Consider the following 26,802-nt stretch of genomic DNA (forward strand, 5'->3'; position numbering starts at 1 on the left):
CTCCTCATTCCTAGTGAAGTCTAGCTTCAATTTGGTAAGAGAGAAAAGGCATTTCGGGCACTCATACACTACGTAGCCTACGTCTTCTATGGGTCGTGCTAACTCTTTAAAATCAGGTTTCAGGACGATTTCGGCTAATAATGTCTCCGACCGGCCGCCGTCGGCCGCCTTGTGACGCAACGCGACGTCTCGCCAGGCCGCTGTCCTCCTGCTGCCAAGATGGCGGCCTCCGGGAGCTGTGCTCTATGGCGGAACTGCGGCCGTCGGTGGTCGCGGGCGGTGAGGGGCTGCCCGCTCCCTGGGCTTCGTAGCTCCTGGCCCGGGGGCCCACTGGGAGCGCGGTTCATGTCCCAAGAGAAGCAGGCAACGGAAACGCACTTCGGGTTTGAGACTGTATCGGAGGAGGAGAAGGGAAGCAAAGGTGAAAGGGGCCAAGGGATGAATGGAAGGATCTGATCGTCCGCGATCTAGTTTCTTCCGCCCAACTAAGTGTTGGCTTAAGGTCCTGTTAGCCACGAAGCTGTAGCCTGTACAATGCGGCCCTCTAAAGAGTCCCCCCATCCTGACCCCGCAAAGCTTAGATGCCTCGTCTCTTTAAGCAGGATAATTACCACCAAGTCCCATCGTGAAAATATAAACTGGAGAACGGAAATTGTATTCTAATCTCACGTCTTGCTTCACCTTTTCCTGTTCCCCGCCTTGCCCTCCCCCACATCATGTTGAAATGAGAGAATAGCTGTATAATGTTGGGCATTTCTAGTATGCCAGGCACCATGCAGACGTTTATTTACAATTCGCATTTCAGCTTCCTGATGGTATTAGTATGTCCATGTTACACATGAAGACATTGAGATTTAGTGGTTAAGTAAGAACTTGATCCGTTTAACACAGCTAGTAAGTGGCAGAACCACTATTCCAGCCCACTTTAATCTCACTTCAGAGCTCACCGTCTTGACCTCTTGCTAAAACGATGTGCCATTTTTATAGAAAGGAAAATGTGCCTCTGTTTCCAAAGTAGGGATAACAGTAACCTTTCTCTTTTTTTAAGATTTATTTTTATTTATTTATGCATAGAAGAACTGGAGTGAAGGTCAGAGATGGGGGGTGAAGGGATTCACTAGGACAGATTGAGGAGCAGGACAGGCAGATCTACTGAAATACACTGCTAAGGGGAGCAGTGGACAAGACAGGACAGGTCTGCTGCAGCATATGTGGGTCAGCTCCCTGACCAGGGTTGGATGATGAAACTCAGGCCATAGTGGTGTTAGCCCTGAGCCTTAACCCCTAGGCCACCAGGGAGGCCCCAGTAACCTTTCTCTTAGACATTTTTTTGAGGATTCATTACTTTATACTTTAAAGCATTTGAACAGTACCTGGCATTTTCTAATTTAATAAATAAATGTTGGATATTGTTTAGCAGTTTCTTTTGTGCCCAGCACTGTGCTACAGCATAGGAAAGGAAAAGAGCTGTTTTTTAAACTCCAGTTGTACCATTTCTAATGGGGAAGGTGTTATGCCCAATTCACAGAGTTCAATAAGGTGAGGCTTTGAGAGCTTTGAGGTGGCTTCTGGTCACCCAGGAAATAAGAGAAAGAACCAACAATGGAATTAACCTTCCTTAAAGACTATTACTTTGTATTGTATTATCTCTCACCTCAATCTTACTAAATAGGTAGTTCTGTAATTCTTTGAACATTGAATTTAATTTAACATTTATTTCACTGGACTCTGAATCCCCAGAAAGCTAGAACAACAATGGTTCATTTATTTCTATATCCTTAGTGCCTGGTACACATTAGGCACTTGATAACTGTTTATAGATTAAAATAAATGGAGCCACATAGAATGATAGTAAACATTTATAGAGTCTGAAGTTTTTTTAAAGCCATTAATTCTTATAAATACAATGCAATGAGGTAGAAACTATTAGTCCAGTTTTATACATGAAGAAACTACTGAAACAGATATTTAAGATGCTTTCTCTGGATCATGCTAACAAGTGGCAGAGCTGAAATTTGAATCCAGTGAGTTGCTTCCAAAACAATAATAATAATGCCTAGCCTATATTGTGCTTTACAATGTATAAACAACATTTTCACGTAGCAAGCAGGGGAGGAGTCACTCACAGAGCTAAATATGACTTCCAGGTTGGGAGGAAGATTGAAAGACAGACAGGGCCTCCCTGGTGGCCTGGGAGTCAAGTCTCAGTGGTTATCACCACTACAGCCTGTGTTCAATCCCCAGCCAGAGAGCTAACCCATATATGGTGCAGCAACCTCTCCTGTCTCACCCACTGCTCCCCTTAGTGGTGTATTTCAGTAAACCTGCCTGTTTTGTTCCCCACTCTGTCTCTGGTGAATCTTCTCACCCCCTGCATCTCTTGTCTGCACCCCAGTTCTTCTATATGAAAATAAATCTTTTTTTAAAAAAAAAAAAAAGACAGGCAGTCTTCCCTGTCCATTATGTATAAGGAAATAAAAAGGGTAGTAAGGCTAATATTTATTTATTTATTTATTTATTTATTTATCTGTGGGACCCTCACTGGTGGCCGGGGATCAAACTGGTGCAGCCTCGCAAACCAGTGCTCAACCGCTGCGCCACCAGGGGAGGCTCAAGGCTAATATTTATTTACACATTATCTTAAAAAATTAGATGTAGGGCCTCCCTAGTGGTGCAGGGGGTTAAGTCTCAGCCCTATGAAGCTATCAGCAGCCACTGCTGCATGAGTTCGATTCCCGTCCAGGGAGTTAACCCACATGGTGCAGCAGACCTCTCCTATCTTGCCCGCTGTTCCCCTCAGCAGGTATTTCAGTCAGTCTGCCTGTTTTGCTCCCCACTCTGTCTCTGGTGAATCCTCTTGCCCCCCACACCCCGCACCTCTGGCCTACACCCCAGCTCTTGTATGCATAAATAAATCTTTTAAAAATAGGAAATCAATAAATTAGATGTAATTTAAATAAATTTATTTATTTTTAAAGATTTTTTTATTTATTTGTTTATTTATTTATACAAGCACTGGGTACAGTCAGAGGCACGGGAAGGTGAGAGAATTCACCAGAGCCAGAGCGGAGAGCACAACCGGCAGAGTGACAAAGTACACTGCTGAGGGGAGCAGTGGGCGGCAGGAGAGGTCTGCGCGCCATGTGGGACCCTCTCTTGGTGGCCAGGGATCAAACCGGTGCTGCAGAGGCTGTGGGCAGGTTCGCAACCCAGCGCTCAACTGCTGCACCACCGGGGAGGCCTTTAACTAAATTTATACAATTAAAATTTTTATTTTCTTTAATTTTAAATTAAAATTCAAATAGAAAATTAGAAACATGGAGAGCGAAGTTGTTTTATTCCCTGGTTAAAAATTTACCTAGAGTAGTGTGAACAGTGTTGGCTCCCTCCTAGTCATATAATTTACATTAGGGAATGTGCATCTTTATGTCTTGACAAATTGCCATACTCCTTTCTAGGTTTCAATTAGCTTCTTTTATTCTTGTAATGTCATGAAATATCTCCAGGAATTCCTTTAGTGAAAAAGTTTTTGCTGACTTCATTTTCTCTGGAACATCTTCAACCTTCTCATCACAAACACATTCTCATTCATGTCCACAGTTTATCTTTACAAAGTTCTTTTGGCTGCGCACCTAGTGTCTCTCAAGAGGCAGCAGTATAAACATTCCCACAGTCAGCTGTTTCTCCCATAATGCCATTGACATTCTATTCAAATTTCACTTCCAGTATTCTCACTTTCCCTTTCTTTACTGCATTTTCATTTTTGTTCACCAATTTCCTCTTTCAATTAAACAGTTTTGTAAAATGACACATAGGTTTACAATTGAGAGATAAGGAAACAACACAACTACATGTTTTGCTCTCTCTATAAACTGAATAACTGATGTATAAATGACCAACCAACTATGCTGTAAAGAAATGAAATGATTGGTTACTGTTCCGGATGCATATCTATTATTTGTGTAGTGATTTGTGGACTGAAGAGCTGCTAGCATAGTTTATACTTTATGCAATTACTCACAGTAAATATGCCATTGTATTTGAATGATGTTGCTAGGGGACTAGTGTTATTTAACTAAACCACAGTAACTGAAATTCATGCATATCAGAACCATGGAAAGCTAGGAGTACTTCCCTTCCATAAGTAGAGCTTTCATGCCCCTAGATACCCAAGAAACAGCAAAAGAAAAGAGCAAGGTTGGAGATCCCAGGGTTGAGAACAGCCACTCAAGACTGAGTTAAAGGAGGGGCTCTATAGTCTGCTAGTTGACAAAAGATGTTAATATTTCGGATCAGTGCAGCACAATTCACCAGAAGAATTCAAAGCATCTCCTGTTCATTACCTAATTCAGCCATATGGCAAGGCAGTAGGAGGCTGGTGCTGATATTCCCATCTTATGGGCAGAGAAACTGAAGTACAAAGAAGTTAAATGTGTTAGATATTGAATCCTTCTCTCTCTAGCTAGCCCAGATATCTCCATTCTGCCTTGATCCTGTGGAAGTGATTCATGGGGACCATCTATGGTGTAATTTGGCCCTGATTCACATCTTTTTTTTTTAAGATTTTTTTTTTATGCATACAAGAACTGGGTCACAGGCCAGAGGTACGGGCTGGGGGTAAGAAGATTCACCAGAGACAGAGTGAGAAGCAGAACAGGCAGGTCTACTAAAATATACTGCTGAGGGGAGCAGCGGGCAAGACAGGAGAGGTCTGCTGCATCATGTGCTTAGCTCCCTGGCGGGGATCAAGTTCGTGCTACAGTGGCTGCTGATAGCTTCATAGTGCTGCGACTTAACCCCTCGCGCCACCAGGAAGGCCCTGATTCACATTTGTCAATCATCTGCCCACCAAATTGTACCTGTGATTTTTCTCAGTGATGAAGGCAAAACTGAGCTGTGGCTTCCCATCCATTAGTCACGTGTCTTTCTAGTGAATTTTGTTGTCTTTTGTAATGACATTAGAGAAATTATGCCTCATCATCCATCTTCTAAGAAACAATCATATTTAGTATTAAGTATGTCTATAGCATTATAACAAGGTAGTGATCCTAGATAAAGATTACTAAGACAGCAGAAAAGAAGATGATTTCTTACATGAAGTAATTTAAGCCTTTATAAAGAGGTAATGCTAAGGTGAAGATTTGGGTATCAAACATTCTATCTTAGTTTTGCCTTGCAAAGATGCAATTTCAGGGGTGGACGAGCTTTGTTTCACTGAACACATTTCCAAGTTAATTTTGCTAACACTTGTGTTATATTTCTCCCATGTCAGTCTATCAGGTGTTTGAAAGTGTGGCCAAGAAGTATGATGTGATGAATGATATGATGAGTCTTGGTATCCATCGTGTCTGGAAAGACTTGCTGCTATGGAAGATGCGGCCGCTTCCTGGGACTCAGCTGCTGGATGTTGCTGGAGGCACAGGTAATGTGCAGTTTGGTGTCTACCTTTCCCAGAAGTGAATGTTTCATTGAAATGGGCTAGCTCATCTACCATTTGGCTGAAGATGGTAATGGAAAATCAATCCACTTTTTTTTTTTAAGATTTATTTATTTATGCATACAAGAACTGGGGTACAGGCCAGAGGTGTAGGAGGTGAGAACATTCACCAGAGACAGAGTGGGGAGCAGAACAGGCAGATTGACTGAAATACACTGCTGAGGGGAGCAGCGGCCGAGACAGGAGAGGTCCACTGCGCCATGTGGGTAGCTCCCTGGCTGGGGATCAAACTCGTGCTGCAGAGGCTGCCGATAGCTTCATAGGTTGCTTCTTAACCCCTTGCGCCACTAGGGAGGCCCCTCAATCCACTTCTGAGACACTTTTAGTCTTTCTGTTTTAACTGAATATGAATCAGAAACACAGAATATCAGCTTTGTGTCCATGTACTGGGTTATTCCATTGACATTTCTCCACCTAAATAAATGTTTTAGCTTCTGTTAACCTTGATCCCTTCTCCCCTCTTTCTAGCCAGACTTTTCTGCCTCATCTGATACAGTAACATCTCAGATATCAAAAACTGAATTATTTATCCATGATCCTCCGTTACTTTGTGCACAATAAGCATTTTGGAGACAAATGTCATAGGATTCTAAAAACATCTTGGTGATATTACATGGTTAGTGTGTGTGTTAAATTACATTAGAATAATGTTTAATATAATGTAATAGTGTGATCATCTATACCAATAGAATAATGTACAGGAATAAATTACTATAGAATAATCACATTTGAAGCATGTTTATGTGTGACCTTTTACAAAGATTTATTATTATTTATTTATGCATACAAGAACTGGGGTGTAGGCCAGAAATGCAGAGGGTGAGAGGATTCACCGGAGACAGAGTGGGGAGCAGAACAGGCAGATATACAGGAGAGGTCTGCTGCGCCATATGGGTTAGTGCCCTGACCAGGGATAGAACTCATGCTGCAGTGGCTGGCGATAGCTTGATAGTGCTGTGACTTTATTCCCTGCACCACCAGGGAGGCCCTTTATGTGCCCTCTAGAAAATTAAGACACCTTGCTGAGTGGAGGAAAATTTAGTAGAATCTGTCAAAATCAAGACTGTGTATAATTTAGGATCCTACAATTCCAATTTGAAATATTTAGTAAAAAAAAAAAAAAATCCTTAACCAAAGATATAGCTACAAATATGGTCACATTCCTTTCTATGAGAAGAATGATGGGCCTCTCTGGTGGTATAGGAGTTAGGTCTCAGCACTATCACCACAGTGGTCGAGTTTGATCCTGGCCAGGGATCTAACCCACATATGGCGCAGCAGATCTCTCCTGTCTCACCCATTGCTCCTCTTAGCAGTGTATTTCATTAGATCCACCTGTTCTGCCCCCGACTCTGTCTCTGGTGAATCCTCTCAAACACACAACTCCTCCATCCCCCACTTCTGACCTAGCTCTGATCCCAGCTCTTCTATGCAAAAATAAATAAATAAATCTTTAAAAAAAAAAAAAAGAAAGAAAAATGAGGAAATTCTTTAAATATTAGTAGAAAGACCTCAAGAACCAATTAAGTGGAAAGAAAAAGAAAACAAGTTGTATGACAATTGTGATATGATCCTCCTATATGTGTTGTCATTTCATACAGTACATATAAATGTATTTAAATATATAGAAATATGACTGATGGACACCCAGTTGAATGGAGAGACTAGGAAAATGTAAGGATATATTTCATGCAAATAGTTTAAGAAAAACTAAGACAAGGAAATAGCATTATAAGGAAAGAAATGCGATCCTCGAAAGCACTGGCTTTGCCTGAACAGTATTTACCTGGTCACAATAATATAAACATTTTTCATTCATTTTCAGCTTTTAGCTCAAACCATCAAGGAGATTTACTATAGCTATAGAACAAACAAAATGTCATCAGTCTTGACAGTAAAGTATATATGATGGAAGGATGAAAGGAGTGAATAGATACTGTCTGTAGCTGAAATAGAAACATCGATTAGTTTATTACTCTAGGTTACAGAGGGCCCATGAGGAACTATGAAAAATGATGAGTATATTGAGAAGATAGAGGCCAACAGAGGTGGGGGCAGGATATCATTATAAATTTGGTAACTAACGAACTAACTGCAACCAGCAGAAGAAACAAATAAGAGCTGGGAAAGATAACATGGGATAACTAAACTCAGAGTGGAAAGAGGGGGAATTGTTGCTTATAACTCTACCCTTAAACTACTATCACAAACATTATTAGAAAAGCCCAGACAGCTGCATATGAAGGTCTTAACACTTGTTATAACTGGAGAGGTGTGGAGGGAAAAGTTGACCTTCATGTTTTATCTACTTAAGTTTTGAGTCTTTTATAGTAAGAATGTATTCATGTAGTGCTTATGTACTTTTTTAAAAAAAGATTTATTTATTTATACATACAAGAACTGGGGTGTAGACCAGAGTTGCAGGGGATGAGAGGATTCACCAGAGACAGAGTGGGGAGTAGAACAGACAGATCTACTAAAATACACTGCTGAGGGGATCAGTGGCTGAGGTGAGGCAGGAGAGGTCTGCTGCGCTGTGTGGGTCAGCTCCCTGGCTAGCTGGGGATGGAACTCGTGCTATAATGGCTGGCAGTAACAGTGCTGTGTCTTTAACCCCTGTGCGACCAGGGAGGCCCCTGCTTATGTACTTTTTTTAAAGATTTATTTATTTATTTATACAAGAGCAGGGGTTCAGGCCAGGCGCGAGAGGGTGAGAGGATTCACCAGATGGAGCAGGGAACAGAACAGGCAGATTGACGAAATACACTGCTGAGGAGAGCAGCGGGCGAGACAGGAGAGGTCTGCTGCGCCATGTGGGACCCTCGCAAGCCGGGACTGAACTGGTGCTGCAGAGGCTGTAGCTTCACAGAGCTGCGCTCAACCACCTGAGCCACCAGGGGAGGCCCTGCTTATGTAATTTTAAAAGAAAAAAAATTTTAAAAGTATCTCAAAAGGGCCTCCCCGGTGGTGCAGTGGTTGAGCGCTGGGTTGCGAAGTTACCTGCAGCCTCTGCAGCACTGGTTCAATCCCCAGCTGCTCCCCGGCCACCAGCGAGGGTCCCACATGGCACGCAGACCTCTCCTGCCACCCGCTGCTCCCCTCAGCAGCGTACTTCTGTCCTTCTGCCTGCTTTGCTTCCCGCTCTGGCTCGGTGAATTCTCTCACCCTCCTGCACTTCTGACTGTACACAGTGCTTGTATAAATAAATAAATAAATAAATCTTTAAAAAAAATTTTTTTTTTTTTTAAAAGTATCTCAGAAGGGGTCTCCCTGCTGGTGCAAGGGGTTAAGCACAGCACCATGAAGCTATCCACAGCCTCTGCAGCACTAGTTCGATTTCTGGCCAGCGAGCCACCCACATGGCGCAGCAGACCTCTCCTGTCTGGCCTGCTGATTCCCCTCAGCAGTGTATTTCAGTAGATCCATCTGTTCTGCTCCCCACTATCTTTGGTGAGTCCTCTCACCCCCGCACCTCTAGCCTGTACCCCAGTTCTTATATGCATAAATATTTTCTAAAAAATAAAGTATCTCAGAAGCTAAAAAATTGCTTTTAGAGAAAAGGTTACTGTTGAAATGAGCAGGAACTTGTTTTTGTACACACTCAACTTCTGTAGTTTTGTTGTGCCCTTTGGGTTTAGGAAATGCTGAGGTTTTGTTTGTGTTCATGTTTGCATCTTTCCTCCTGTTGGCTTCCCACAGGTGATATTGCATTCCGGTTCCTTAATTATGTTCAGGTACAGCATCAGGAAAAGCAGAAGAGGCAGTTAAAGGCCCAACAAAATTTATCATGGGAAGAAATTGCCAAAAAGTACCAGAATGAGGAGGATTCCTTGGGAGGTTCCCGTGTCATGATCTGTGACATCAACAAGGAGATGCTAAAGATTGGAAAACAGAAAGCCTATGCTCAAGGATACAAAACTGGTAAGTTCTGCAGAAAGTAGACAGGAAATATTTGTTATGTTTATGAAATAAGGTGGACTATATAAAATGCTTTATTTACCAACTTTCAAAACCTCACAGGTTGGCAGAAGTTGAGAGTAATGTTTGTGACCGTGTCCACAAATTGTGTGCTATTATGTATGTTACCAACGACTCAGATTATCAGTCCTATGTAATAGGGAAGCAAACCAAAGCCCAAAGAGGTTAAATATCTTACTCAAGTAACACTTTTATTTATTTCTTTTATTATTTATATTCTTACATCATTGTTTATTTCTGTACAATATTTGATTTCTCCCCTTACTGTTCTCCCACCACCATGTCACACATGAACCATCACCATAGTCCCTTGTGCTCTTCCCTCCCCCATTTTGCCCTTTGTCTCTCCTTCTCCCCTGCTGGATGCCTCAGGTCTATGGTCAGTTTGCAAGTTTTGTCTTTTTCCTAACCATTTGTTGGATTTCCCTTTGTTCCACATAGAGGTGATACCATCTGATAGTTCTCCTTTTCCATCTGACTTACTTTACTTAGTATAAACCCTTCCAGCTACATCCATGTTGCTGCAATTAGTGTGTTTATCTTTTTTGATTGCTGAGTAGTATTCCATTGTGTATATATACTATGTCTTTTTTTTTTTTAAGATTTATTTATGCATACAAGAACTGGGGTACAGGCCACAGGTGCAGGAGTGAGAGGATTCACTAGAGACAGAGTAGGGAACAGAACAGGCAGACTGACTGAAATACAGTGCTGAGGAGAGCAGCAGGTGAGGCAAGAGAGGTCTGCTGTGCCATGTGGGTAGGCTCCCTGGCTGGGGATCGCACTCAAACTCATGCTGCAGTGGCTATGGGTAGCTTCGTAGTGCTGCATCTTAACCCCTTGTGCCACCAAGGAGGCCCAAATACTATGTTTTCTTTTTTTTTTTTTTTATTCTGAGATTTTTTTTTTTAAATAATAAATTTTATTTTTATATTCCCCCATACAATTGCAAATGCCCCATTCTGACCCCAATCCCTCCCCTCCCGGCCCGCACCCCCCAAAAAGTGTCTCTGGTTCATAGTTTTTTGTTGATTTTGATTTTCACTTTAAATACTATGTTTTCTTGATTCACTGATCTGTTTTGGAGCATTTAGGTTGTTTCCATATCTTGGCTATTGTGAATAGTGCTGCAATAAACAAAGGAGTGAAGGTCTCCTGTCAAATTAGTGGTTTTGATTTGTACATCCCTGATTATAAGTGCTGTTGGACATTTTTTCATATGCCTGTTGGCCATTTGCATTTCTTCTTTGGAAAAGTATTTTTTTTAAAGATTTATTTATTTATACATAGAAGAACAGAGGTACAGGCCAGAGTTATGGGGAGGGTGTGAGAGGATTCACCAGAGACAGAGTAGGGAACAGAACAGGCAGATTGACCAAAACACACTGCTGAGGGGAGCAGTGGGCGAGTCAGGAGAGGTCTGCCGCGCCATGTGGGTATCTCCCTGGCCTGGGATCAAACTCTTGCTGCAGTGGCTGCGATAGCTTCATAGGTTGCATCTTAACCCCTTGCACCAGCAGGGAGGCCCTGGAAAAGAGTCTTTTTAGCTTTCTGTCCATTTTTTGATTGGGTTGTTAGCTTTGTTTTTGTTGAGTTGTGTATGCTCTTTGTAGATTTTTGGTATCAGTCCCTTGTCAGTTTTTTGGTATGCCAGTATTTTTTCCCCATTCAGTAGGATGTCTCTTCATTTTGGTCACTGTCTCTTTTGTTGTACTTCTGGGGATGAGTCCTCAAAGACATTTCTGAGGTGTATGTCAAGGAGTAACACCACTTTTTAATGGTGGATCTCAAGTTGGAAATGAATCTTCAGATCTCAGCAAAACCCTGAGTAGGAGTTTTGCTTTCAATTCCCAGCAGCTCCCAGATGATCTGTGACCTATTTTTGAGGCATGCCTTTGTCCTGTCAATACTAGGATGGCTTGATGACTGTAAAAGCCAAGCTAATACAGAGTTACAGTAGGAACTTGCTCTTCAGCCACAAGTAGTGTGTTTAGCTGACAGCCACCAGCTCTCACTTTGGAGCCAGGCTTTTTCCTAGCTAGCAGCCCTTAGCCAATGACTGAGCCATGTAGGGCCTGTACATTTCCCACAAGGGAATCAACAGGTAGTATTTGCTCCAGAGCTCCCTGTCAAGTAGGCTGAGACTTTTTATAAGGTCTGCATTAAAGTCTAAAGGCTCGCCCACTCAGTCAGGCTTCCTTATTCATCTTTCCCGAGCACCCCTTTATACTCCCCCCAAAAAACCTTTTGCACTCCTACCTCCATTTCGGCATCTATTTTTCTGAAGACCCAGCTTAATGATGTAGACTTGACATTTGGCTTTCTGTTTAAAGATATTAAAATACTCTTCTCCCCAATTTTCTCAAGTAAAAATAATGATCCTGGCAACCGCAACATGTTTTCTCACTTTCTCAGAGCACTGCCCCCTTCAAAGCTGGCCCAGCACTGCAAGTAGCTACTGTGAGGCTGTGATGTGCAGCAAAGTGCCCCCCTCCACAACAGCCATGCTCTCCTCCTCCCCCACCAGGAGTGTCTGTGGTTATTTTAGCTCAATTCTTCCTCTTTCTCCTCCTCCCACCCCCAGAAGGAACAGCCTAAAGGACCAGCAGCCCACTTGGTCCCCAAGATGAAGAGTTCTTTGTTAACCGTCAACACTGATCAGAAGGCAGCCAATCACTCATGCTTTTAGACAAAGGCACTATGTTTCCTTCCTCCTACTGAAAACCGTGTTTCCCTTCTCTCTGTTCAGTCATGAAGATTAGAGAACAAAGAAAGGAATGATAGGTAATGTCCCATTTCTTCAATCATCTCTTTGGTAGCAGTTTGCCCTCCAACTTTTCTCCTAACTGCCCAAATTAAGTGCTGCAATGGAGAATTTTCTTTATCTTCCCACCTTGCTTTCTCAATCTCCATTAATAAAGCCTTTGCAAAAAAAAAAGTTTAAACTAAGCAAGAGGATCCTAGAAATCATTTAAAAGTTTATGTGTAAACACATTATTACATGTGACTTTTTTTTGAAAGATTGATTTATACAATAACTGCGGTACAGGTCAGAGGCGCATCAGGGTGAGAGAATTCACCAGACAGCAGGGAGCAGAACAGGCAGTTGGACTGAAAGCACTGCTGAGGGGAGCAGTGGGGGAAGCAGGAGAGGTCTGCCTCACCATGTGGGTTTCTCCCTGGCTGGCCGGTAATCAAACCCATGCTGCAGAGGCTGTGGATAGCTTCACTGCGTGGCACTCAACCTGTTGCACCACCGGGGAGGCCCACATGTGACATTTTAATGTGTTTTATCCACATGTTTTTAAAGATTTATTTTTATTTATTTATGCATACAAGAACTGTATAGGCCAGAGGTGTGGGGGTGAGAAGATTCACCAGAGACAGAGTGGGAAGCAGAACAGGCAGAACCACCAAAATACACTGCTGAGGGGAGCAGCGGGCAAGACAGGAGAGGTCTGCTGCACCATGTAGGTCACCTCCCTGGCCGAGGATTGAACTGGTGCTGCAGAGGCTGCGGATTGATTCATAGTGTAGTGCTTAACTCCTTGCGCCACCAGGGAGGCCCGAATGTTTATTTTTAAGGTTTTTGGTAAATATTGGTAGTTGCTTCCAGAAAGGCTATTTTCATCTATCTTCTTCCAATATCATATTGTTTGTCTAATTCACTGCAAGTAAAATAATATTAAAGCTGAATCATGATCCTTAGAGCCATCCTGCTAGGGGGCTTACTTGGGTGCTTTCTGAATTCATGGCCAGATTGGGGTCTAGACACTTTGATTCTCTATGATTCCAATAGAACTAATATAAGAAGGCTAAATTCTGTACTTAAAATTCTTTCAATAATCCTATGAAGTAGGTACTGTTAACACAGTTTTACACCTGACAAAACTGAAGCAAAGTAGCTTATTCAGGATCATACTGGGCTTGGGCCGTTAACCACAGTGCTCTACAGATAAAAATTATCTAAGGTAGAAATAGCTGAGAGAGCATCAGGTTCTCCTTCAAGAGCCGTGGGGGAGGGGTCACTGCTAATCTTCAAGGACACCAGCTCCCAAATTCTCAGGACTATAGGACCCTATGAGGACAGTGGCCAAGAATCCAGTGGAGAGGGCACATCCATGTGGGTGATGTTTTCAGATGCCACTTCTAGGACGACATGTGTGGTATTTGCCCAGCACAGTTCTCCATTTTTCAGATCTCAACTAGGAGCCCTACAATTCAGTTTAGTTCTGACACTGATTACTTAGCATTGGTATCAAACTCCACAGCATTAAGACCTCAGTCCCACGGGGCTGCTCCCACTTCAGAAGCTGGCCACAAATTGGGTGTCCAAGTTGCCCACCCTTTTGCCGGGCTGACTGTAGACTCAAGGGTTCCCAGAAGCCTCTTCTCAGGCCTGACGATTCTCTGGGTGCAGAAGAGACAGCTACCCAGACTGAGGCCAGAACTGATCTCTCTTTCAGGACTCACTTGGGTATTGGGAGATGCTGAAGAGCTGCCCTTTGATGATGACAAGTTTGATATTTACACCATTGCCTTTGGGATCCGGAACGTCACACATATCGATCAGGTAGGAGTAGCTGCCAAAGCCGTGTGCCTCTCGCAATGTTCATCCTCCTATCGTGACCAAGAGAGTCACTCATTAGTGGTTAAGATGCTTCTGACTGCATGCTGTTCAAATAGTGCTGCAGTGAATAACCCCCTATATATCATTTCCACAGTAGAAACATTTCTATAAGATGGATTCCTTGAAGTAAAATCGCTCTATCAAAGAGGATAGCCATTGTGATTTTGATAATTCTAAAATCGCTTTCTGTGGGGGTTGTAAAATCTGAGTCAATTTAGATTATTACAAGCAACCATCTGTCTTCATGGGCAGAATACTTATAAGATTTAAGATATTGTGGAATTATCTCTGTTGTTACAGCTTCCCAACTGAGAATGGACAAGGGACCTGCGGGAAATGGAAACTTTTGTAATACTGGCAGAAGCTGGGCCTCCCCGGTGGCACAGCGGTTGAGCGCTGGGTTGCGAAGCTGCCCGCAGCCTCTGCAGCGCCGGTTCGATCCCCGGCTGCTCCCTGGCCACCGGAGGAGGGTTCCACATGGCGCGCAGACCTCTCTTGCCGCCCGCTGCTCCCCTCAGCAGTGTCTTCGGTCCTTCTGCCTGCTCTGCTCCCCGCTCTGGCTCTGGTGAATTCTCTCACCCTCCCGCGCTTCTGACTCTACCCAGTGCTTGTATAAACAAAAAACAAACAAATAAATAAATAAACATGCCTCTATAAAATAAAAAAAAAAAATTAAAAAAAAAAAAAAATACTGGCAGAAGCTAAAGCTCTAAGCCTCATGGAATCGAGTGACATCTGCTGACGAGTGTGTTCTGTTGTTCTTTGTCTTCCTCAGGCTCTCCAGGAAGCTCACCGGGTACTGAAACCAGGAGGACGGTTTCTCTGTCTGGAGTTTAGCCGAGTGAACAATCCCCTCATCTCCAGGTTGGCACTGTTAACAAATTGGATAGCAAATAGCCATAACCTGTAAGCATGAACTTCATGGTTTAGAACTCCAGAGTCTCTTAGGGACAGTGCCACCCCAGAGGTTACACCAGTCTCAAACCAGTAACCACAGGCTCAAGTGGGCCTTCATATGCATTTAGTTTGACAAGGGATACTTTAAAAAATTGACTTAGATATCTGTATTTTTAAAAATCAAGAAATTTTACATAAAAATATGGATTTCCAGCTTCACTGAAATCAGGTCTGTGGCAACCCTGGCTAGCTCATCTGCCTACTTGGCAACAGAGCTGAGTAGTAACTGCCTCTTCTTTACTTCTGTGGTGCTTTGTAGCTGTACCTGTCACATCCTCACTACCACACCCTATCGGTCTTACAGCTAGACCACTTTACTTATTTCAGGTACTTGCTTAACCCCAGAGGCATTTGTGTTTTACACAAATGGTATAGACCTTCTTGCTTCTTATCAAGGGGAGGGATTGGGGCACATTATCACCTTACTCTTTTCCTTTCCTTGTTTAGGCTTTATGATCTATACAGCTTCCAGGTAATTCCTGTCCTGGGAGAGGTGATCGCAGGAGACTGGAAGTCCTACCAGTACCTTGTAGAGAGTATCCGGCAGTTCCCATCTCAGGTACAAAACTTCTGTAACTTGCAACGAAGGCCTTAAAGTTGAAATCCAGGTGACCCCTGCAGCATCTATCTTTGTGTTTTAGGAGGAGTTCAAAGAAATGATAGAAGATGCAGGTTTTCAGAAGGTGACTTATGAAAGTCTAACATCAGGCATTGTGGCCATTCATTCTGGTTTCAAACTGTAACTCCTTTACAACTCTGAGGGGTGAGACAGTCACATCCTGTGGGAAGCCTGGAACTGAAGGATAATCTGGCCAGTGAGACCAGCAGCAAAGTATCTCCTCTTATGGATATGTGGACTCATGTTCTTATGCAACCAGTCTCAAAATGAAAGAAACAAAAGCCTGTCACTTTATTGCAGCTTTCATGAGGTACCGCTTCAAGCCTTCTCCCAGAGGTTCTCTTTGTTCAACTCCTAAGTTTTCTGGGCTGTGCAGTGTGTGGAAAACCAGCATTAGAGCTCTGTTTTGAAATATTTCTGCTGCTTCTCCACCAGTGCTGCCTTCCAGAGGGATAATGAATCATTTGAACCCAATGATTTGAACCAGAAAATTTCCTAGCTGTATCTGAGCACTTTACAGCTGACCTTACAGCGGAGGACTTCAAGTCTGAGGCCAAAAGCCAAGGCTCAGGTCAGATGGCTACTGGTCATAATTACAATTATGCACTGAACTACTAAAGTTAGGAGTCTACAGTTTGCCTGGTATTTGTCATTTTTTTCTTGAGGTGAGGGAAATACATTTTCTCATCTTTCACTCAGTTCTTTTCTACCAAAAGCCACCATTGTGTCCTCAGGGCCTGTCATGAAGATAACTCAACAAATCCTTGTTGAAAGGAAAATGTACCAGCAAACTTCTGCTATCATGTCTTACAGTTTGTCAGCATACATCTGAATTCTGTTAACAAAAAAATCATTTGAATATTTATCTAGCCTAAGCCCCGTCCAGTATTCAGGGACAGAAGTGGGCATAGGTCTCCTTAATACCAGTCCATTGTTTGATGTTAAAATGCCATAAATATTTTGAGGGTGGATAAAGTTTAAGGTTGTTAAGGGGTCTTACTGAGAAATTACTGATATCAACCTGTAACTTGGCTGGTAGTTGGTTGTGAATAACTTCGTTCAATTTGAAAAGATCTCAGACATGCTGCTTTTTGACCTTGCATAGGAGTCATTTCTATAACTTCACACACAAGACCGTCCTGTCACTGAAAGCTTCCAGATGCAGCTATCACAATTATCTCTAAGAACAGCAGGTAAGAGCATTGTCGAGAACATGGTGTTGCTCCATGCAGGGTTGCCACAAAACATTCAACTTATAAAAAGCTATGTGCAAAAAAATGCAGCACAATAAAACGAGGTATGCCCATAACTGAAAGCTGCTACTTCCTGGCAACAGCTATGGGCCTGCTCCATTTAGAGGCTTGTGTCCAGCTGTTTGTAGACTCTAGGGTCTGTTGCTGGGGACTATTTGGAACGAGGGCTAACTGAACAAGATTAATATAGCTTTGATGACCAAATTCCTTTGGGCTTCAAATAGGAATACAGCCAGGTCACTAAAGAGGGAAACAGAAAAAAATTATGGAACACTTCAGCTGTTTGTGAAAGCTGAATCACAGCAGTCTTATGTTCCACAGTACCTCCTCGTCCATCTATCCCAGTCCTGATGTAGCACCACCTTACTCCAATTCTAAAACCAGTCCTGGTAAAGAAACTTTTTGAAAGATGTTTACTGATCTAATGCTGCTCTTAAAATCATCACACATCAATTCAAACCTGGCTTCCTAGAAATCCATTTATCTCACAGATCCAGGGTCTGAAACAAAAAGCATTACCTCATTTGAACACTGAAAATACTGTAGGGGAACTGAAGTCAGGGCCTTCCTTGTAACTCCCCAAGATGGCTGCTGCTTCAACCTTTGGAAGATTTTTTCTACGCAGAGGTCAAGTCTGTCATACTTGCTCTTCTTCATAGGAAAGACTTGAGTCTTCCTAAAATTAATAGCAGCAAGTTTAATGGTTCTTTAGCCACAGGTTTAGTGACATGTTAATGAAAGCTTCAATTCACATTTGTTAATTGGATTTGTGACTACAGTCAGTTAAAGCACAGCAGGCTTAAGAGTTTAAATTCCTGCAAAGACTTTATTAGAACCACATGGAAGGCTGCTACTCAAAAACTTATTTTCCCTTTTATCACCATCTTCAACCTATTTGGGGCAGGGCAGAGGGTGGGCAATAGCCTAGAACCCAGAAAAGCACTTCTCATTAGCTCAAATTTCAGCTTATTCCCATTTTAGAGCCATGGAAAGTTTAAAGTAGTTACCCATTCATTACCACCGCCACCTGAGGGCTAAGGCCCAGAATATTCTATAGCAACATATTTAACAAAAGCAGCATTTTATTGATAGTATTCATCAGATCAGGTGTTAAGAATCCAGAAAGTTGGGCCACCACGGTGGCGCAGCGGTTGAGCACTGGGTTGTGAAGCTGCCCGCAGCCTCTGCAGCACCGGTTCGATCCCAGACTGATCCCCGGCCACTGGAGGAGGGCCCCACATGGTGCTCAGACCTCTCCTGCCGCCCGCTGCTCCCCTCAGCAGTGTGCTTCGGTCCTTCTGCCTGCTCTGGCTCTGGTGAATTCTCTCACGCTCCCACGCTTCTGACTGTACCCAGTGCTTGTATAAATAAATAATCTTAAAAAAAAAAAGAATCCAGAAAGTTCTTGCCGTACATTTCTGGACAGGTACTTGAGTATTATTCATGCGCAATTGCATGACAGGTGAGAATTAAAGACTGGAGAGGACTGAATATCCTAGCCAATTATAACACAGAAAACTTTGACTCACCCCATTAATCCAATCATGATCAAGTGATAATTCATCTTCAACCCTAGATTTGAACAAATTGTAACTACCACACACTTCTCCAACAGATTTATTTTTTTTTTAAGGAATGGATTTGAGGAGAAAAAACATGGGGCAGAGAGGTATGGAATAGAAAATAAATACAAATGTAAGCTGTTTTGCTAATCGTTTATAACCACAACAAGTTAGTACAGAGAATGCCCTGTACAAAACAACACAACAAAGGTCGAAAGATCGAGGTGTTCCCTTAGGCAAGGCTGAAGATCTCAGTCTCTGGTATTTGGAAATTAGGCTGCAGTCCCTGTTTTTGGATGGATCACTGGGTGTGTGGCACAGTCCATGCTTTTAACCAGACTTGAACAGAAGAATGGCCACCTGGCCCAGGTAGAAATAGATGAAGTGTTTGGTTTCATGTGTCACATAACTACCGAAGTTCCTCCCCACGATGCAGTGCCAGGTAGGATTGTACTTCTTGTCAAACTCCTGGGCAACGGAGGGGGGTGGGGAGAGAGAGACAGAGAGAGAGAGAGAGAGAGAGAGAGAGAAAAAAAACAAACTAGAATTTTAGTGCTAAACCTGAGGTCAGACTTTGCCACCTGGATAAGCACAGCCTGTTGGGGCAGAAAGGAGGAACACTAGGCTCTGCAAATTCTTAGAATTAAAGAATGTCCCCCAGCTCCAAGTCGCCTACATAGTGCAATAATGCAAACATACTTGCAGTCTGAGCTAAGCTGGGAATGGGGGCTGGGAAGCAAAGGCAGAAAGGGCAACCTCAAAAACAGGCAGTGGCTTTGTTACAATGGTAATTCCACCTTCCCCAGTTCTTTATTATTCATTAATAGCAGGTTTCAGCAACAGTTCGAACTTACCAAGGTCTTACATGTAAACAGAACTAAGCCCTACTGTAGCTGCACCCCCAAATGCAAGAAAATTACTTAACCCCAAATTTTAACTCCTCCTCCTCTAATTGCACTCCTTACCGAATACTTCCAAAAGGACCAGGCCTCAATCGCACCTACATCAAACCACTGTGGATCAAAACTTAAACACTAAGGAGACAAAGCACCTGGCACTCCACTGTTGCTATAAAAACTGTTGGAAGCAGAACATCACAGCCACCTGATCAGCGTTTATCCTTAGATGGAATTTAAAGCCCTCCTTTCCCACTCTACCCTGATGGTGACAACCTACCACCTGGAAACTACAAATTGCAGAACTTGGCCCCGTTTTCCGAGAGGCCTAGAACACCCTTTCACTTCTTCATCGGGTGACTGTAGGCACGCGCCAAAACGAATCCATAAAATTTGTACAAGTCTCTGGTGCGTTCCGCAAAAATGTGGCTGCCCTTATGTTGCTGTGGCTTGAAATTTTAGGTCCATCAAGTAAAGTAACGTTCTCAGAAGCTAGACAAACGCTCTGCTACAGTTCTCAAAAAAGACATTTCTGTTCCCTCTTCAGTCTTTCATCTTCCCCTGCTCTGGAATACTCCCCCAGCTCCGGCTGCCAGCTTCCTTCCCTTCCAGAAAACAGCTCGAGAAGTTGGCAGCCCAGCCAGCTCTCTACCGACTGTCACTTTCCAAGCCCCCAACCACCACCACCACCCACTTTCCCTCGACTGCCGAGAAACTCCCCACGGGAAGGCTGGCAAGATCTCCCTCCGGCCCGGCTGGAAACACCCACGCAGCTCCCCCCTCCGGAACACCCAGATGGATCCTCGGCGCAGGAATCCTGCAGAAGGGGGAACCGCGGCTCCCAGATCTTAGAAACTGTTGCTAGGTGGCGCTTTCCCCCCGCCAGGCTAGGTAAAAAAAAAAAAAAAAAAAAAACGCAAAAAAAAAAAAAAAAAACAACTTGGAGCGCCGAGGGTCTGGTCCTCCCCACAGGAGCGCCAAATCCGCGCGCGTCCTTTCTGGAAAGCTCCACGCCCGGCGGCCCCGCGCCCCAGGACCCCCGCCAGGCGCCCGGGCCGCGGGATTCGGGTCGGAACCCGGCGCCGCGCCCGCCCGCGCTACCTTCTTGATGTGGGCCGCGATGTCCTTCTCGATGTTGTACTTCTCCAGCGCCTGCGTCGCGCACTCCACCGAGTCCTGCTGCATCTCCTCCGACATGTCCGCGTTCTTGATCACGGCCTTGCGGTCGCACATGGTCACCTGCGGGACGCGCCCGAGCGCCCGGTCACCTGCGGGACGCGCCGAGCTGCGCCCGCCGAGCGCCGGCCCCCCGGCCCCCCCGCCCGCCCCGCGCCACGCCGCTCGCACGCCACCCCCCGCCCGCTTCCCAGGGAGCACACGCCGTGCGCCCCGAGCCGCCCGAGGAGTCCGGCGGGGGCCGGGGCCGGGCGGCGCAGCCGCAGCGTCTCACCGGGGGGCAGGGGCTGCAACGGTCTCCTGGGGAGGGGCTGGCGAGGCTCAGACCAGGCGAGAGGCCGCGTCGCTACCGAAGCCGTGGCGCATCTAAGCAGCCCCACGCCAGCCGCCGCCGCCTAGTGCCTAGGCCCCGCCCAGTCCGCCGACCCCGCCCCCCGCCGGACGTTCCTATTGGCTTGAGGCAGGCCCCGGGACGCTTTCATTGGTCCGGGAACTCAATGGTTCCCTCAGGATCTTTCTCCTGCATTTTGTTGCAGACCACAATGCACCGCTCGCGGCGTCGGTTGCCACGGCAACGGGCCGCACGCCCGGCGGCCACCTTACTCGGAAGGTGGAGCCCGGGCGGGGTGGCTAGGACCACCCAAAAGCCAGCGCGGGTATGGGGGAACTTCTGCCCAAGCCAAGTGTTTCCAAATTTACGCAGTTTTTCCCAGGGTGTGTTTTCCAGTATTGATAGTCTTAGGAAGTTGGGCGACCATCCCCACGTTTATATATCCCCCCCCCACAACACCCCAGGTTTGGATTTAGGGATTCTGACCTAAGTGGCCAATTCCTTCACTCAAAGGGTATCTCTGAAGCAGGGCCGGCTTCATGAACAATGGAGCAATGCAGTCTCTGCAATCTCATTCTTCAAATTATTTTTTATTTTTTAATAAAGATTTATTTATGCACACACGAACTGGGGTGTAGACCAGAGGTGGCAGGGTGTGTGTGTGCGTGACAGGATTCACCAGAGAGAGCAGAAAGAACAGACAGAGCTACAGAAGGAACTGCTGAGGTGTGCTGCGCCTTGTGGGTTGCTCCCTGGCCGGCTGAGACGGAACTCGAACTCGTGCTGCAGCAGCTGGCAATAGCTTGATAGCACTGTGTCATTAACGCCCGCATCAACAGGGAGGCCCCAAATTCTTTCTTTAAACAAAGAACCCCACATTTTTATTTTGCGTTGGGCCCCTGAAGGGTAAGGAAAAAATGTCAGGCTTTTCTGTCCTCCGGCCATCAGGATAGATGATGGATCCTTGAGGTCCTGAATGCATGCCTGATGGCGGGTGCCTGGAGGAGGGTGTGGGCATAGGTAGATGGGATTCACCTGGGCTAAGACTGGGCTTTTAAGGGCGGAGTCATGAGGACGCCAGTAGAAGCCAAGAACGAACAGAAGCTGAGAGAAGGCTGGAGAGCCCAGAGTGAAGACCTGCTCCCAGCCCCCCTGCCTGCTGTGTACCTGGTAATCTAAATAAAAAAACCTGCAAAAAACCACTGAGGACTCTGACTCCTCCTTTACCTGGTCTGCTGGATTATAGAAAACCTGTTCAGTGTCATTCCTGACCCTACAGCCCCACAGTTTATACAGCCAGTCATGTGAATATTGGGGGAGAAGGAGCTCATCAGAAATGAGAGAGGGTTTCCTCATGAATTAAGAGGTTAATTCCTGAGGTCTCTGCCAGGCAATCCATACCTCTTTGAAGGGGGTGAGGGCACTCTGGGCAGCTTTGGGTGTGTGGCCTGGGTGGGGTTTTCTACTCAGGTGAGGCAGTCTTTCCAGTGTGGGAGTTTCTTGGTTGGGGATTTCTCTGATGGGTGGAGGTGCCCTAATGGACAGAAAGGTGTCCCTCAGAGGTGTTTCCTCTGGTTTAGAGAGCCTACGCATCACTTAAGTGGTTAAAAAAGCAAGGTCTTGGGGGTGGGGAGTGGGGAACAGGATTAAATCTGGATTTATATCCCAGCACTATCATTTACTAGCTTTTTGAACCTCCATTTTCTTATCTGTAAAGCAGGACGAAAAGAAACCACTTCTTTGGCATGTTGGGAGTATTAAAGGAACAGATGTATTTGGAGTTCTCAGAACAAGATGTGGTTCAGATTGTAGTAAGTGCCCAGAGAATCTTATCAATAACTATTAGCTTATGGAACTGCCCCAAGAGTCACAGAAAGATTTTTACAACCAACCCTTAAATGCCTATACTGTGTTTGAACTTCCATTAAGTTATCAGGCTAATCATGTAGCCAGAAATTTTGTTTACATTTCTGCATTTTTCTTATTGACTACCCACTGTCATTAACCTAGAGCCCCTTACAACAATTTGACCAGGAACAGGCATAAAATGCCAAAAAATAAGTGGAAATAATGAGAACCTCTGGTACAACAGAGTATGCATATCAATTAAATCAAATTAAGAAATTTTCCCAGCTTTAGGTTTCCAATGGTGGGATTATGAGTTTGAAGAGTTAAAATGGCTACACGTGGTATTGGTTCTGAGGAAGAAGTTGGATTGGCAACAGGTGTGAGCCTGGGTTATCGCTTATACCTGGCTTGGGTGTAAGATTCAGAGCTGTGGAATCAACTGATGATACTAGAATCTCAAGGGCTTTTTCTTTTTGAAAAAAATTTTTTTTATTTACTTACACATACAAGAACTGGAGTCTAGGTCAGATGTGTGGGGGGTAAGAGGATTTACCAGAGACAGAGTGGGGAGCAGAACAGGCAGATCTACTGAAATACTCTGCTGAGGGGAGATGAGGAGAGGTCTGCTGTGCCTCATGAGTCAGTGTCCTGGCAATAGCTTGATAGTGCTGAGACTTAACCCTTACTCTACTAGGGAGGCTCAAGAGCCTTTTCTTTTTTACATGAGAGTGTGTGTGTGTGTGTGTGTGTCCCTCTGATCTATGACTTGGCCAACTTCTTGTTTGGCCAAGAAAGAGCTGAGAGTAGCTGCTTGAGTGGTTGCTTGCTACCGAGTACTTTGCATCCCCTCAGTTATTCCTCACAACAGCTGTGCCTGGGATCCTTCTCCTCCTACCTTCTTCTTGACAAAACTGTCTCCTAGATTAGATTTCAGCTCAAATGCCACCCTCCCAAAACTCCCATCTCTGCTTGCCCTCTGCCCCCACCCATCATTTACTCTGCAATACCTTATTCCTCCAATGTGCTGGCCTATTTTTTCCTTCAGTAATTAGCTCATGCATTTACTTGTTTGGCTATTGTCTATCCCTGTCTGTTTTAACAGATAAACACACTGCATGTTGTCCCTGCCTGTGTTACTCACTAATACATCCTCAGTATCTAATTCAATGTGTGCCCTGTAGTATGCATTGAATTAAGTAGGCATTGAATTATAAGTATCATATTATATCCCCATTTCTCAGGCTAGCAAATTAACTTTCATGAGGTCACACTGTTAATGAATAAGTTTTAGGTCTAGATGACTCTAAAATCCATTCTCTTAACTTCAGTATCACCGTAAAAGTTGACAGAGTGCTTTTTTTTTTTTTTAATGTATAGCTTTGAAGAAAAAGAGCTTGAAATGGGATGATGTGGTTTTCTAACAGATCACAGAATTTTGTTGCATAAATGCCTATTTAAGGTTTTTCTGCTGGGTAGCACCTGTCTTCCCTGGCAGCGCCTGTATTTGTACTGCTCATCTCAACCAGCTCTTGACCCGATTATTTTCTTTAAATGTGAAAGAAAAACCAAAAAAAAAAAAAAAAGAAAAAAGAAAACAATGGAAATATATAAAATAAATGTGAAAAGGTGCTATCAGAAACCCATGCTTTTCTGGCCTATGTTTAACCCCAAAGACTCTGGGAGAACTATTTCTAGGAACCAAAACCTTTTGGCCTTTTTCATTCTTTTAGCACTTATTTGTACAGATTCATTTCTCATTTCCTATCTATCCATCCCACAGTGAAACAGGCAATGCATATCCCCTAATTATCAGAGACTTGTAATGTGCAGCATTTGGATGCTTGAAAACGGCACCTAGAATCAGTTACAGACCATCCTCAAGGAACAGTAACATAATCCTTCCAGTATCATATCATAGATTTGTGGGTTTGAAAGCATGTCAGAAATATAAGAGCCAGGCACACATGTGTTATGAATAAGGTGAAGTAGCTGGTGATAGGGAGTGACAGGGACTGTCGCAAATAGAAAAGCCCTTTTAAAGATTCCAAGCAGATCTCAGCATTTGGGAATGCTGACCTGGAGTTGCTAAATCTTCTAATTTTCAGGCCTCCCTGGCAGCACTTATTTCCACCTATTTTTTGGCATTTTATGCCTGTGCCTGGTCAAATTGTTGTAAGGGGCTCTAGGTAAATGACAGTGGGTAGTCAATAAGAAAAATGCAGAAATGTAAACAAAATTTCTGGCTACATGATTAGCCTGATAACTTAATGGAAGTTCAAACACAGTATAGGCATTTAAGGGTTGGTTGTAAAAATCTTTCTGCGTTTAAACGCAAACTATGAAGCTATCCACAGCCACTGCAGCTCGAGTTCAATCCCCAGCCAGCCAGGGAGCAACCCGCATGGCACAGCAGACCTCTCCTGACTCACCCGCTGCTCCCCTCAGCAGTGTATTTCAGCCAGTCTGTCTGCTCTGTTCCCCACTCTGTCTCTGGTGAATCCTCTCACCCCCCCACACCTCTGGCCTGTACCCTAGTTCTTGTATGCATAAGTAAATAAATCTTTTTAAAAAATCTTCTGATTTTCAAGAGAGATCAGAAATCTGGATTATTTTTGTAGGAAATGCCATCTTAAAATATCAGTCACAAATTCATTTTTTTTTAAGATTTATTTATTTTTATACAAGATTTGGGGTACAGGCCAGAGATGCACGGGAGGGTGAGAGGATTCACCAGAGACAGAGTAGGGAACAGAACAGGCAGACTTACAAAATACATTGCTGAGGGGAGCAGCGGGCGAGACAGGAGAGGTCTGTCCCGCCATGTGGGTTTCTCCCTGGATTGCTTCATAGGTTGCATCTTAACCCCTGCGCCACCAGGGAGGCCCAGTCACAAATTCATTTTTAAAAACACAGTGCAGTCAAGATAATGGCTATGGGCCTCCAGTTTGCAACCTCTTATCCTGTTGAATACCCTCTTTTTGAAACTAGAAAATAGACTTGGAGAAGATACAATATAATGAGAAATGTATATACGGTTTTTGTCTAGGGTTTCTGGCAAAGCTCTTAAAATCCTTGGAATTTCCAGCATGACTTTTGTTATTCATAATAAACCCCAATGAACTACACCAGAGGTGACTCTGTGGGGGAGAAGGCTAATGATCTAATGAGAAAGCTAATGAGAAACCAACCATGTGATTAGAGGATTGAAGTTTTCAGTCCCCTACCTCCATCATGTCCCCTTTTCTCACTTTCCCTACCTCCCAACCTGCTGGGAGGGCAGAGGAGCTGGAGATTGAGTCCAATCACATGTGGTCATACCTATGAAGTAAGATCTCCATAAAAACTGTAGAACAGGGGGCTCCCTGGTGGCGCAAGGGGTTAAGTTGCAGCTATGAAGCTATGAAGCCAGCTGCAGCATGAGTTCGATCCCCAGCCAGGGAGCTGACCCACATGGCTAGGCAGACCCCTCCTGCCTCACCTGGTGCTCCCCTCAGCAGTGTGTTTCAGTCAATCTGCCCATTCTGTTCCCCGCTCTGTCTCTGGTGACTCCTCTCAAGCCTCCCCCCCCCAAACCTCTGGCCTCTACCCCAGTTCTTACATGCATAAATGAATAAATCTTTTTTAAAAAAACTCTAGAACAATAGGTGTTGTGAGGGTGGAGCACCCCAAGAGGACATGGAATCTCTGTCACCCCTCACCCCCAACACCTTGCCTTAAGCATCTCTTCCATTTGGCTCTTTCTGAGTTGTGTCCTTTATAGTAAATCTGCAATAATAATAAGTAGAGTATTTTCTTAAGTTGTTTGAATCATTCTAGCGACTCATCAAGACTGAGAAGGCAGGCATGGAAACCCCTGTATTTGTAGTCAACAGGGCAAAGTGAGCATAGGTTGAGAACCCTATTTGCAGCAGGTATCTGAAGTGGAGGCAGATTTGTAGGAATGAATCCTTCGCCTGGGAGTCAATGTCAGAATTAAATTGTTGGACACCCAGTTTAAATAAGTATTTGATGTCAGAAACACACACACACACACACACACACACAGATACCAAAAG

The 26,802-nt window shown here is 44.3% G+C and overlaps 2 protein-coding genes across 2 annotated transcripts; one reads left to right on the forward strand and one right to left on the reverse strand.

Moving 5' to 3' along the window:
- Positions 1–183: 183 nt before the first annotated feature.
- On the forward strand, positions 184–18,322 carry COQ5 (coenzyme Q5, methyltransferase). Its single transcript, XM_037511040.2, has 7 exons — positions 184–421; positions 5,273–5,422; positions 9,197–9,418; positions 13,942–14,048; positions 14,881–14,969; positions 15,510–15,621; positions 15,704–18,322. The coding sequence occupies exons 1-7, from the start codon at positions 220–222 to the stop codon at positions 15,803–15,805; spliced, it is 984 nt and encodes a 327-aa protein (XP_037366937.1). The 5' UTR covers positions 184–219; the 3' UTR covers positions 15,806–18,322.
- Positions 18,323–18,633: 311 nt separating this feature from the next.
- DYNLL1 (dynein light chain LC8-type 1) lies at positions 18,634–20,958 on the reverse strand. The gene is made up of 3 exons (XM_037511527.2): positions 20,843–20,958; positions 20,494–20,631; positions 18,634–18,964 (listed from the first exon to the last, which is right to left on the reverse strand). Exons 2-3 carry the CDS (start codon positions 20,623–20,625, stop codon positions 18,827–18,829), a joined length of 270 nt encoding a protein of 89 aa, XP_037367424.1. The 5' UTR covers positions 20,626–20,631; positions 20,843–20,958; the 3' UTR covers positions 18,634–18,826.
- Positions 20,959–26,802: the final 5,844 nt, after the last annotated feature.

This window comes from Talpa occidentalis, unplaced genomic scaffold (assembly GCF_014898055.3).
Source record: "Talpa occidentalis isolate TD23 unplaced genomic scaffold, MPIMG_talOcc4v2.1 talOcc4.14, whole genome shotgun sequence".
NCBI classification, from domain to species: Eukaryota; Metazoa; Chordata; class Mammalia; order Eulipotyphla; family Talpidae; genus Talpa; species Talpa occidentalis.

Coding starts and splice junctions, on each gene's coding strand:
- DYNLL1 (XM_037511527.2), bottom strand. CDS start 20,625: ATGTGCGACCGCAAGGCCGTGATCAAGAACGCGGACATGTCGGAGGAG. Junction 18,965..20,493: donor TCGCGGCCCACATCAAGAAG/GTAGCGCGGGCG, acceptor TCCGTTGCCCAG/GAGTTTGACAAGAAGTACAA.
- COQ5 (XM_037511040.2), top strand. CDS start 220: ATGGCGGCCTCCGGGAGCTGTGCTCTATGGCGGAACTGCGGCCGTCGG. Junction 422..5,272: donor GGAGGAGAAGGGAAGCAAAG/GTGAAAGGGGCC, acceptor CTCCCATGTCAG/TCTATCAGGTGTTTGAAAGT. Junction 5,423..9,196: donor GGATGTTGCTGGAGGCACAG/GTAATGTGCAGT, acceptor GGCTTCCCACAG/GTGATATTGCATTCCGGTTC.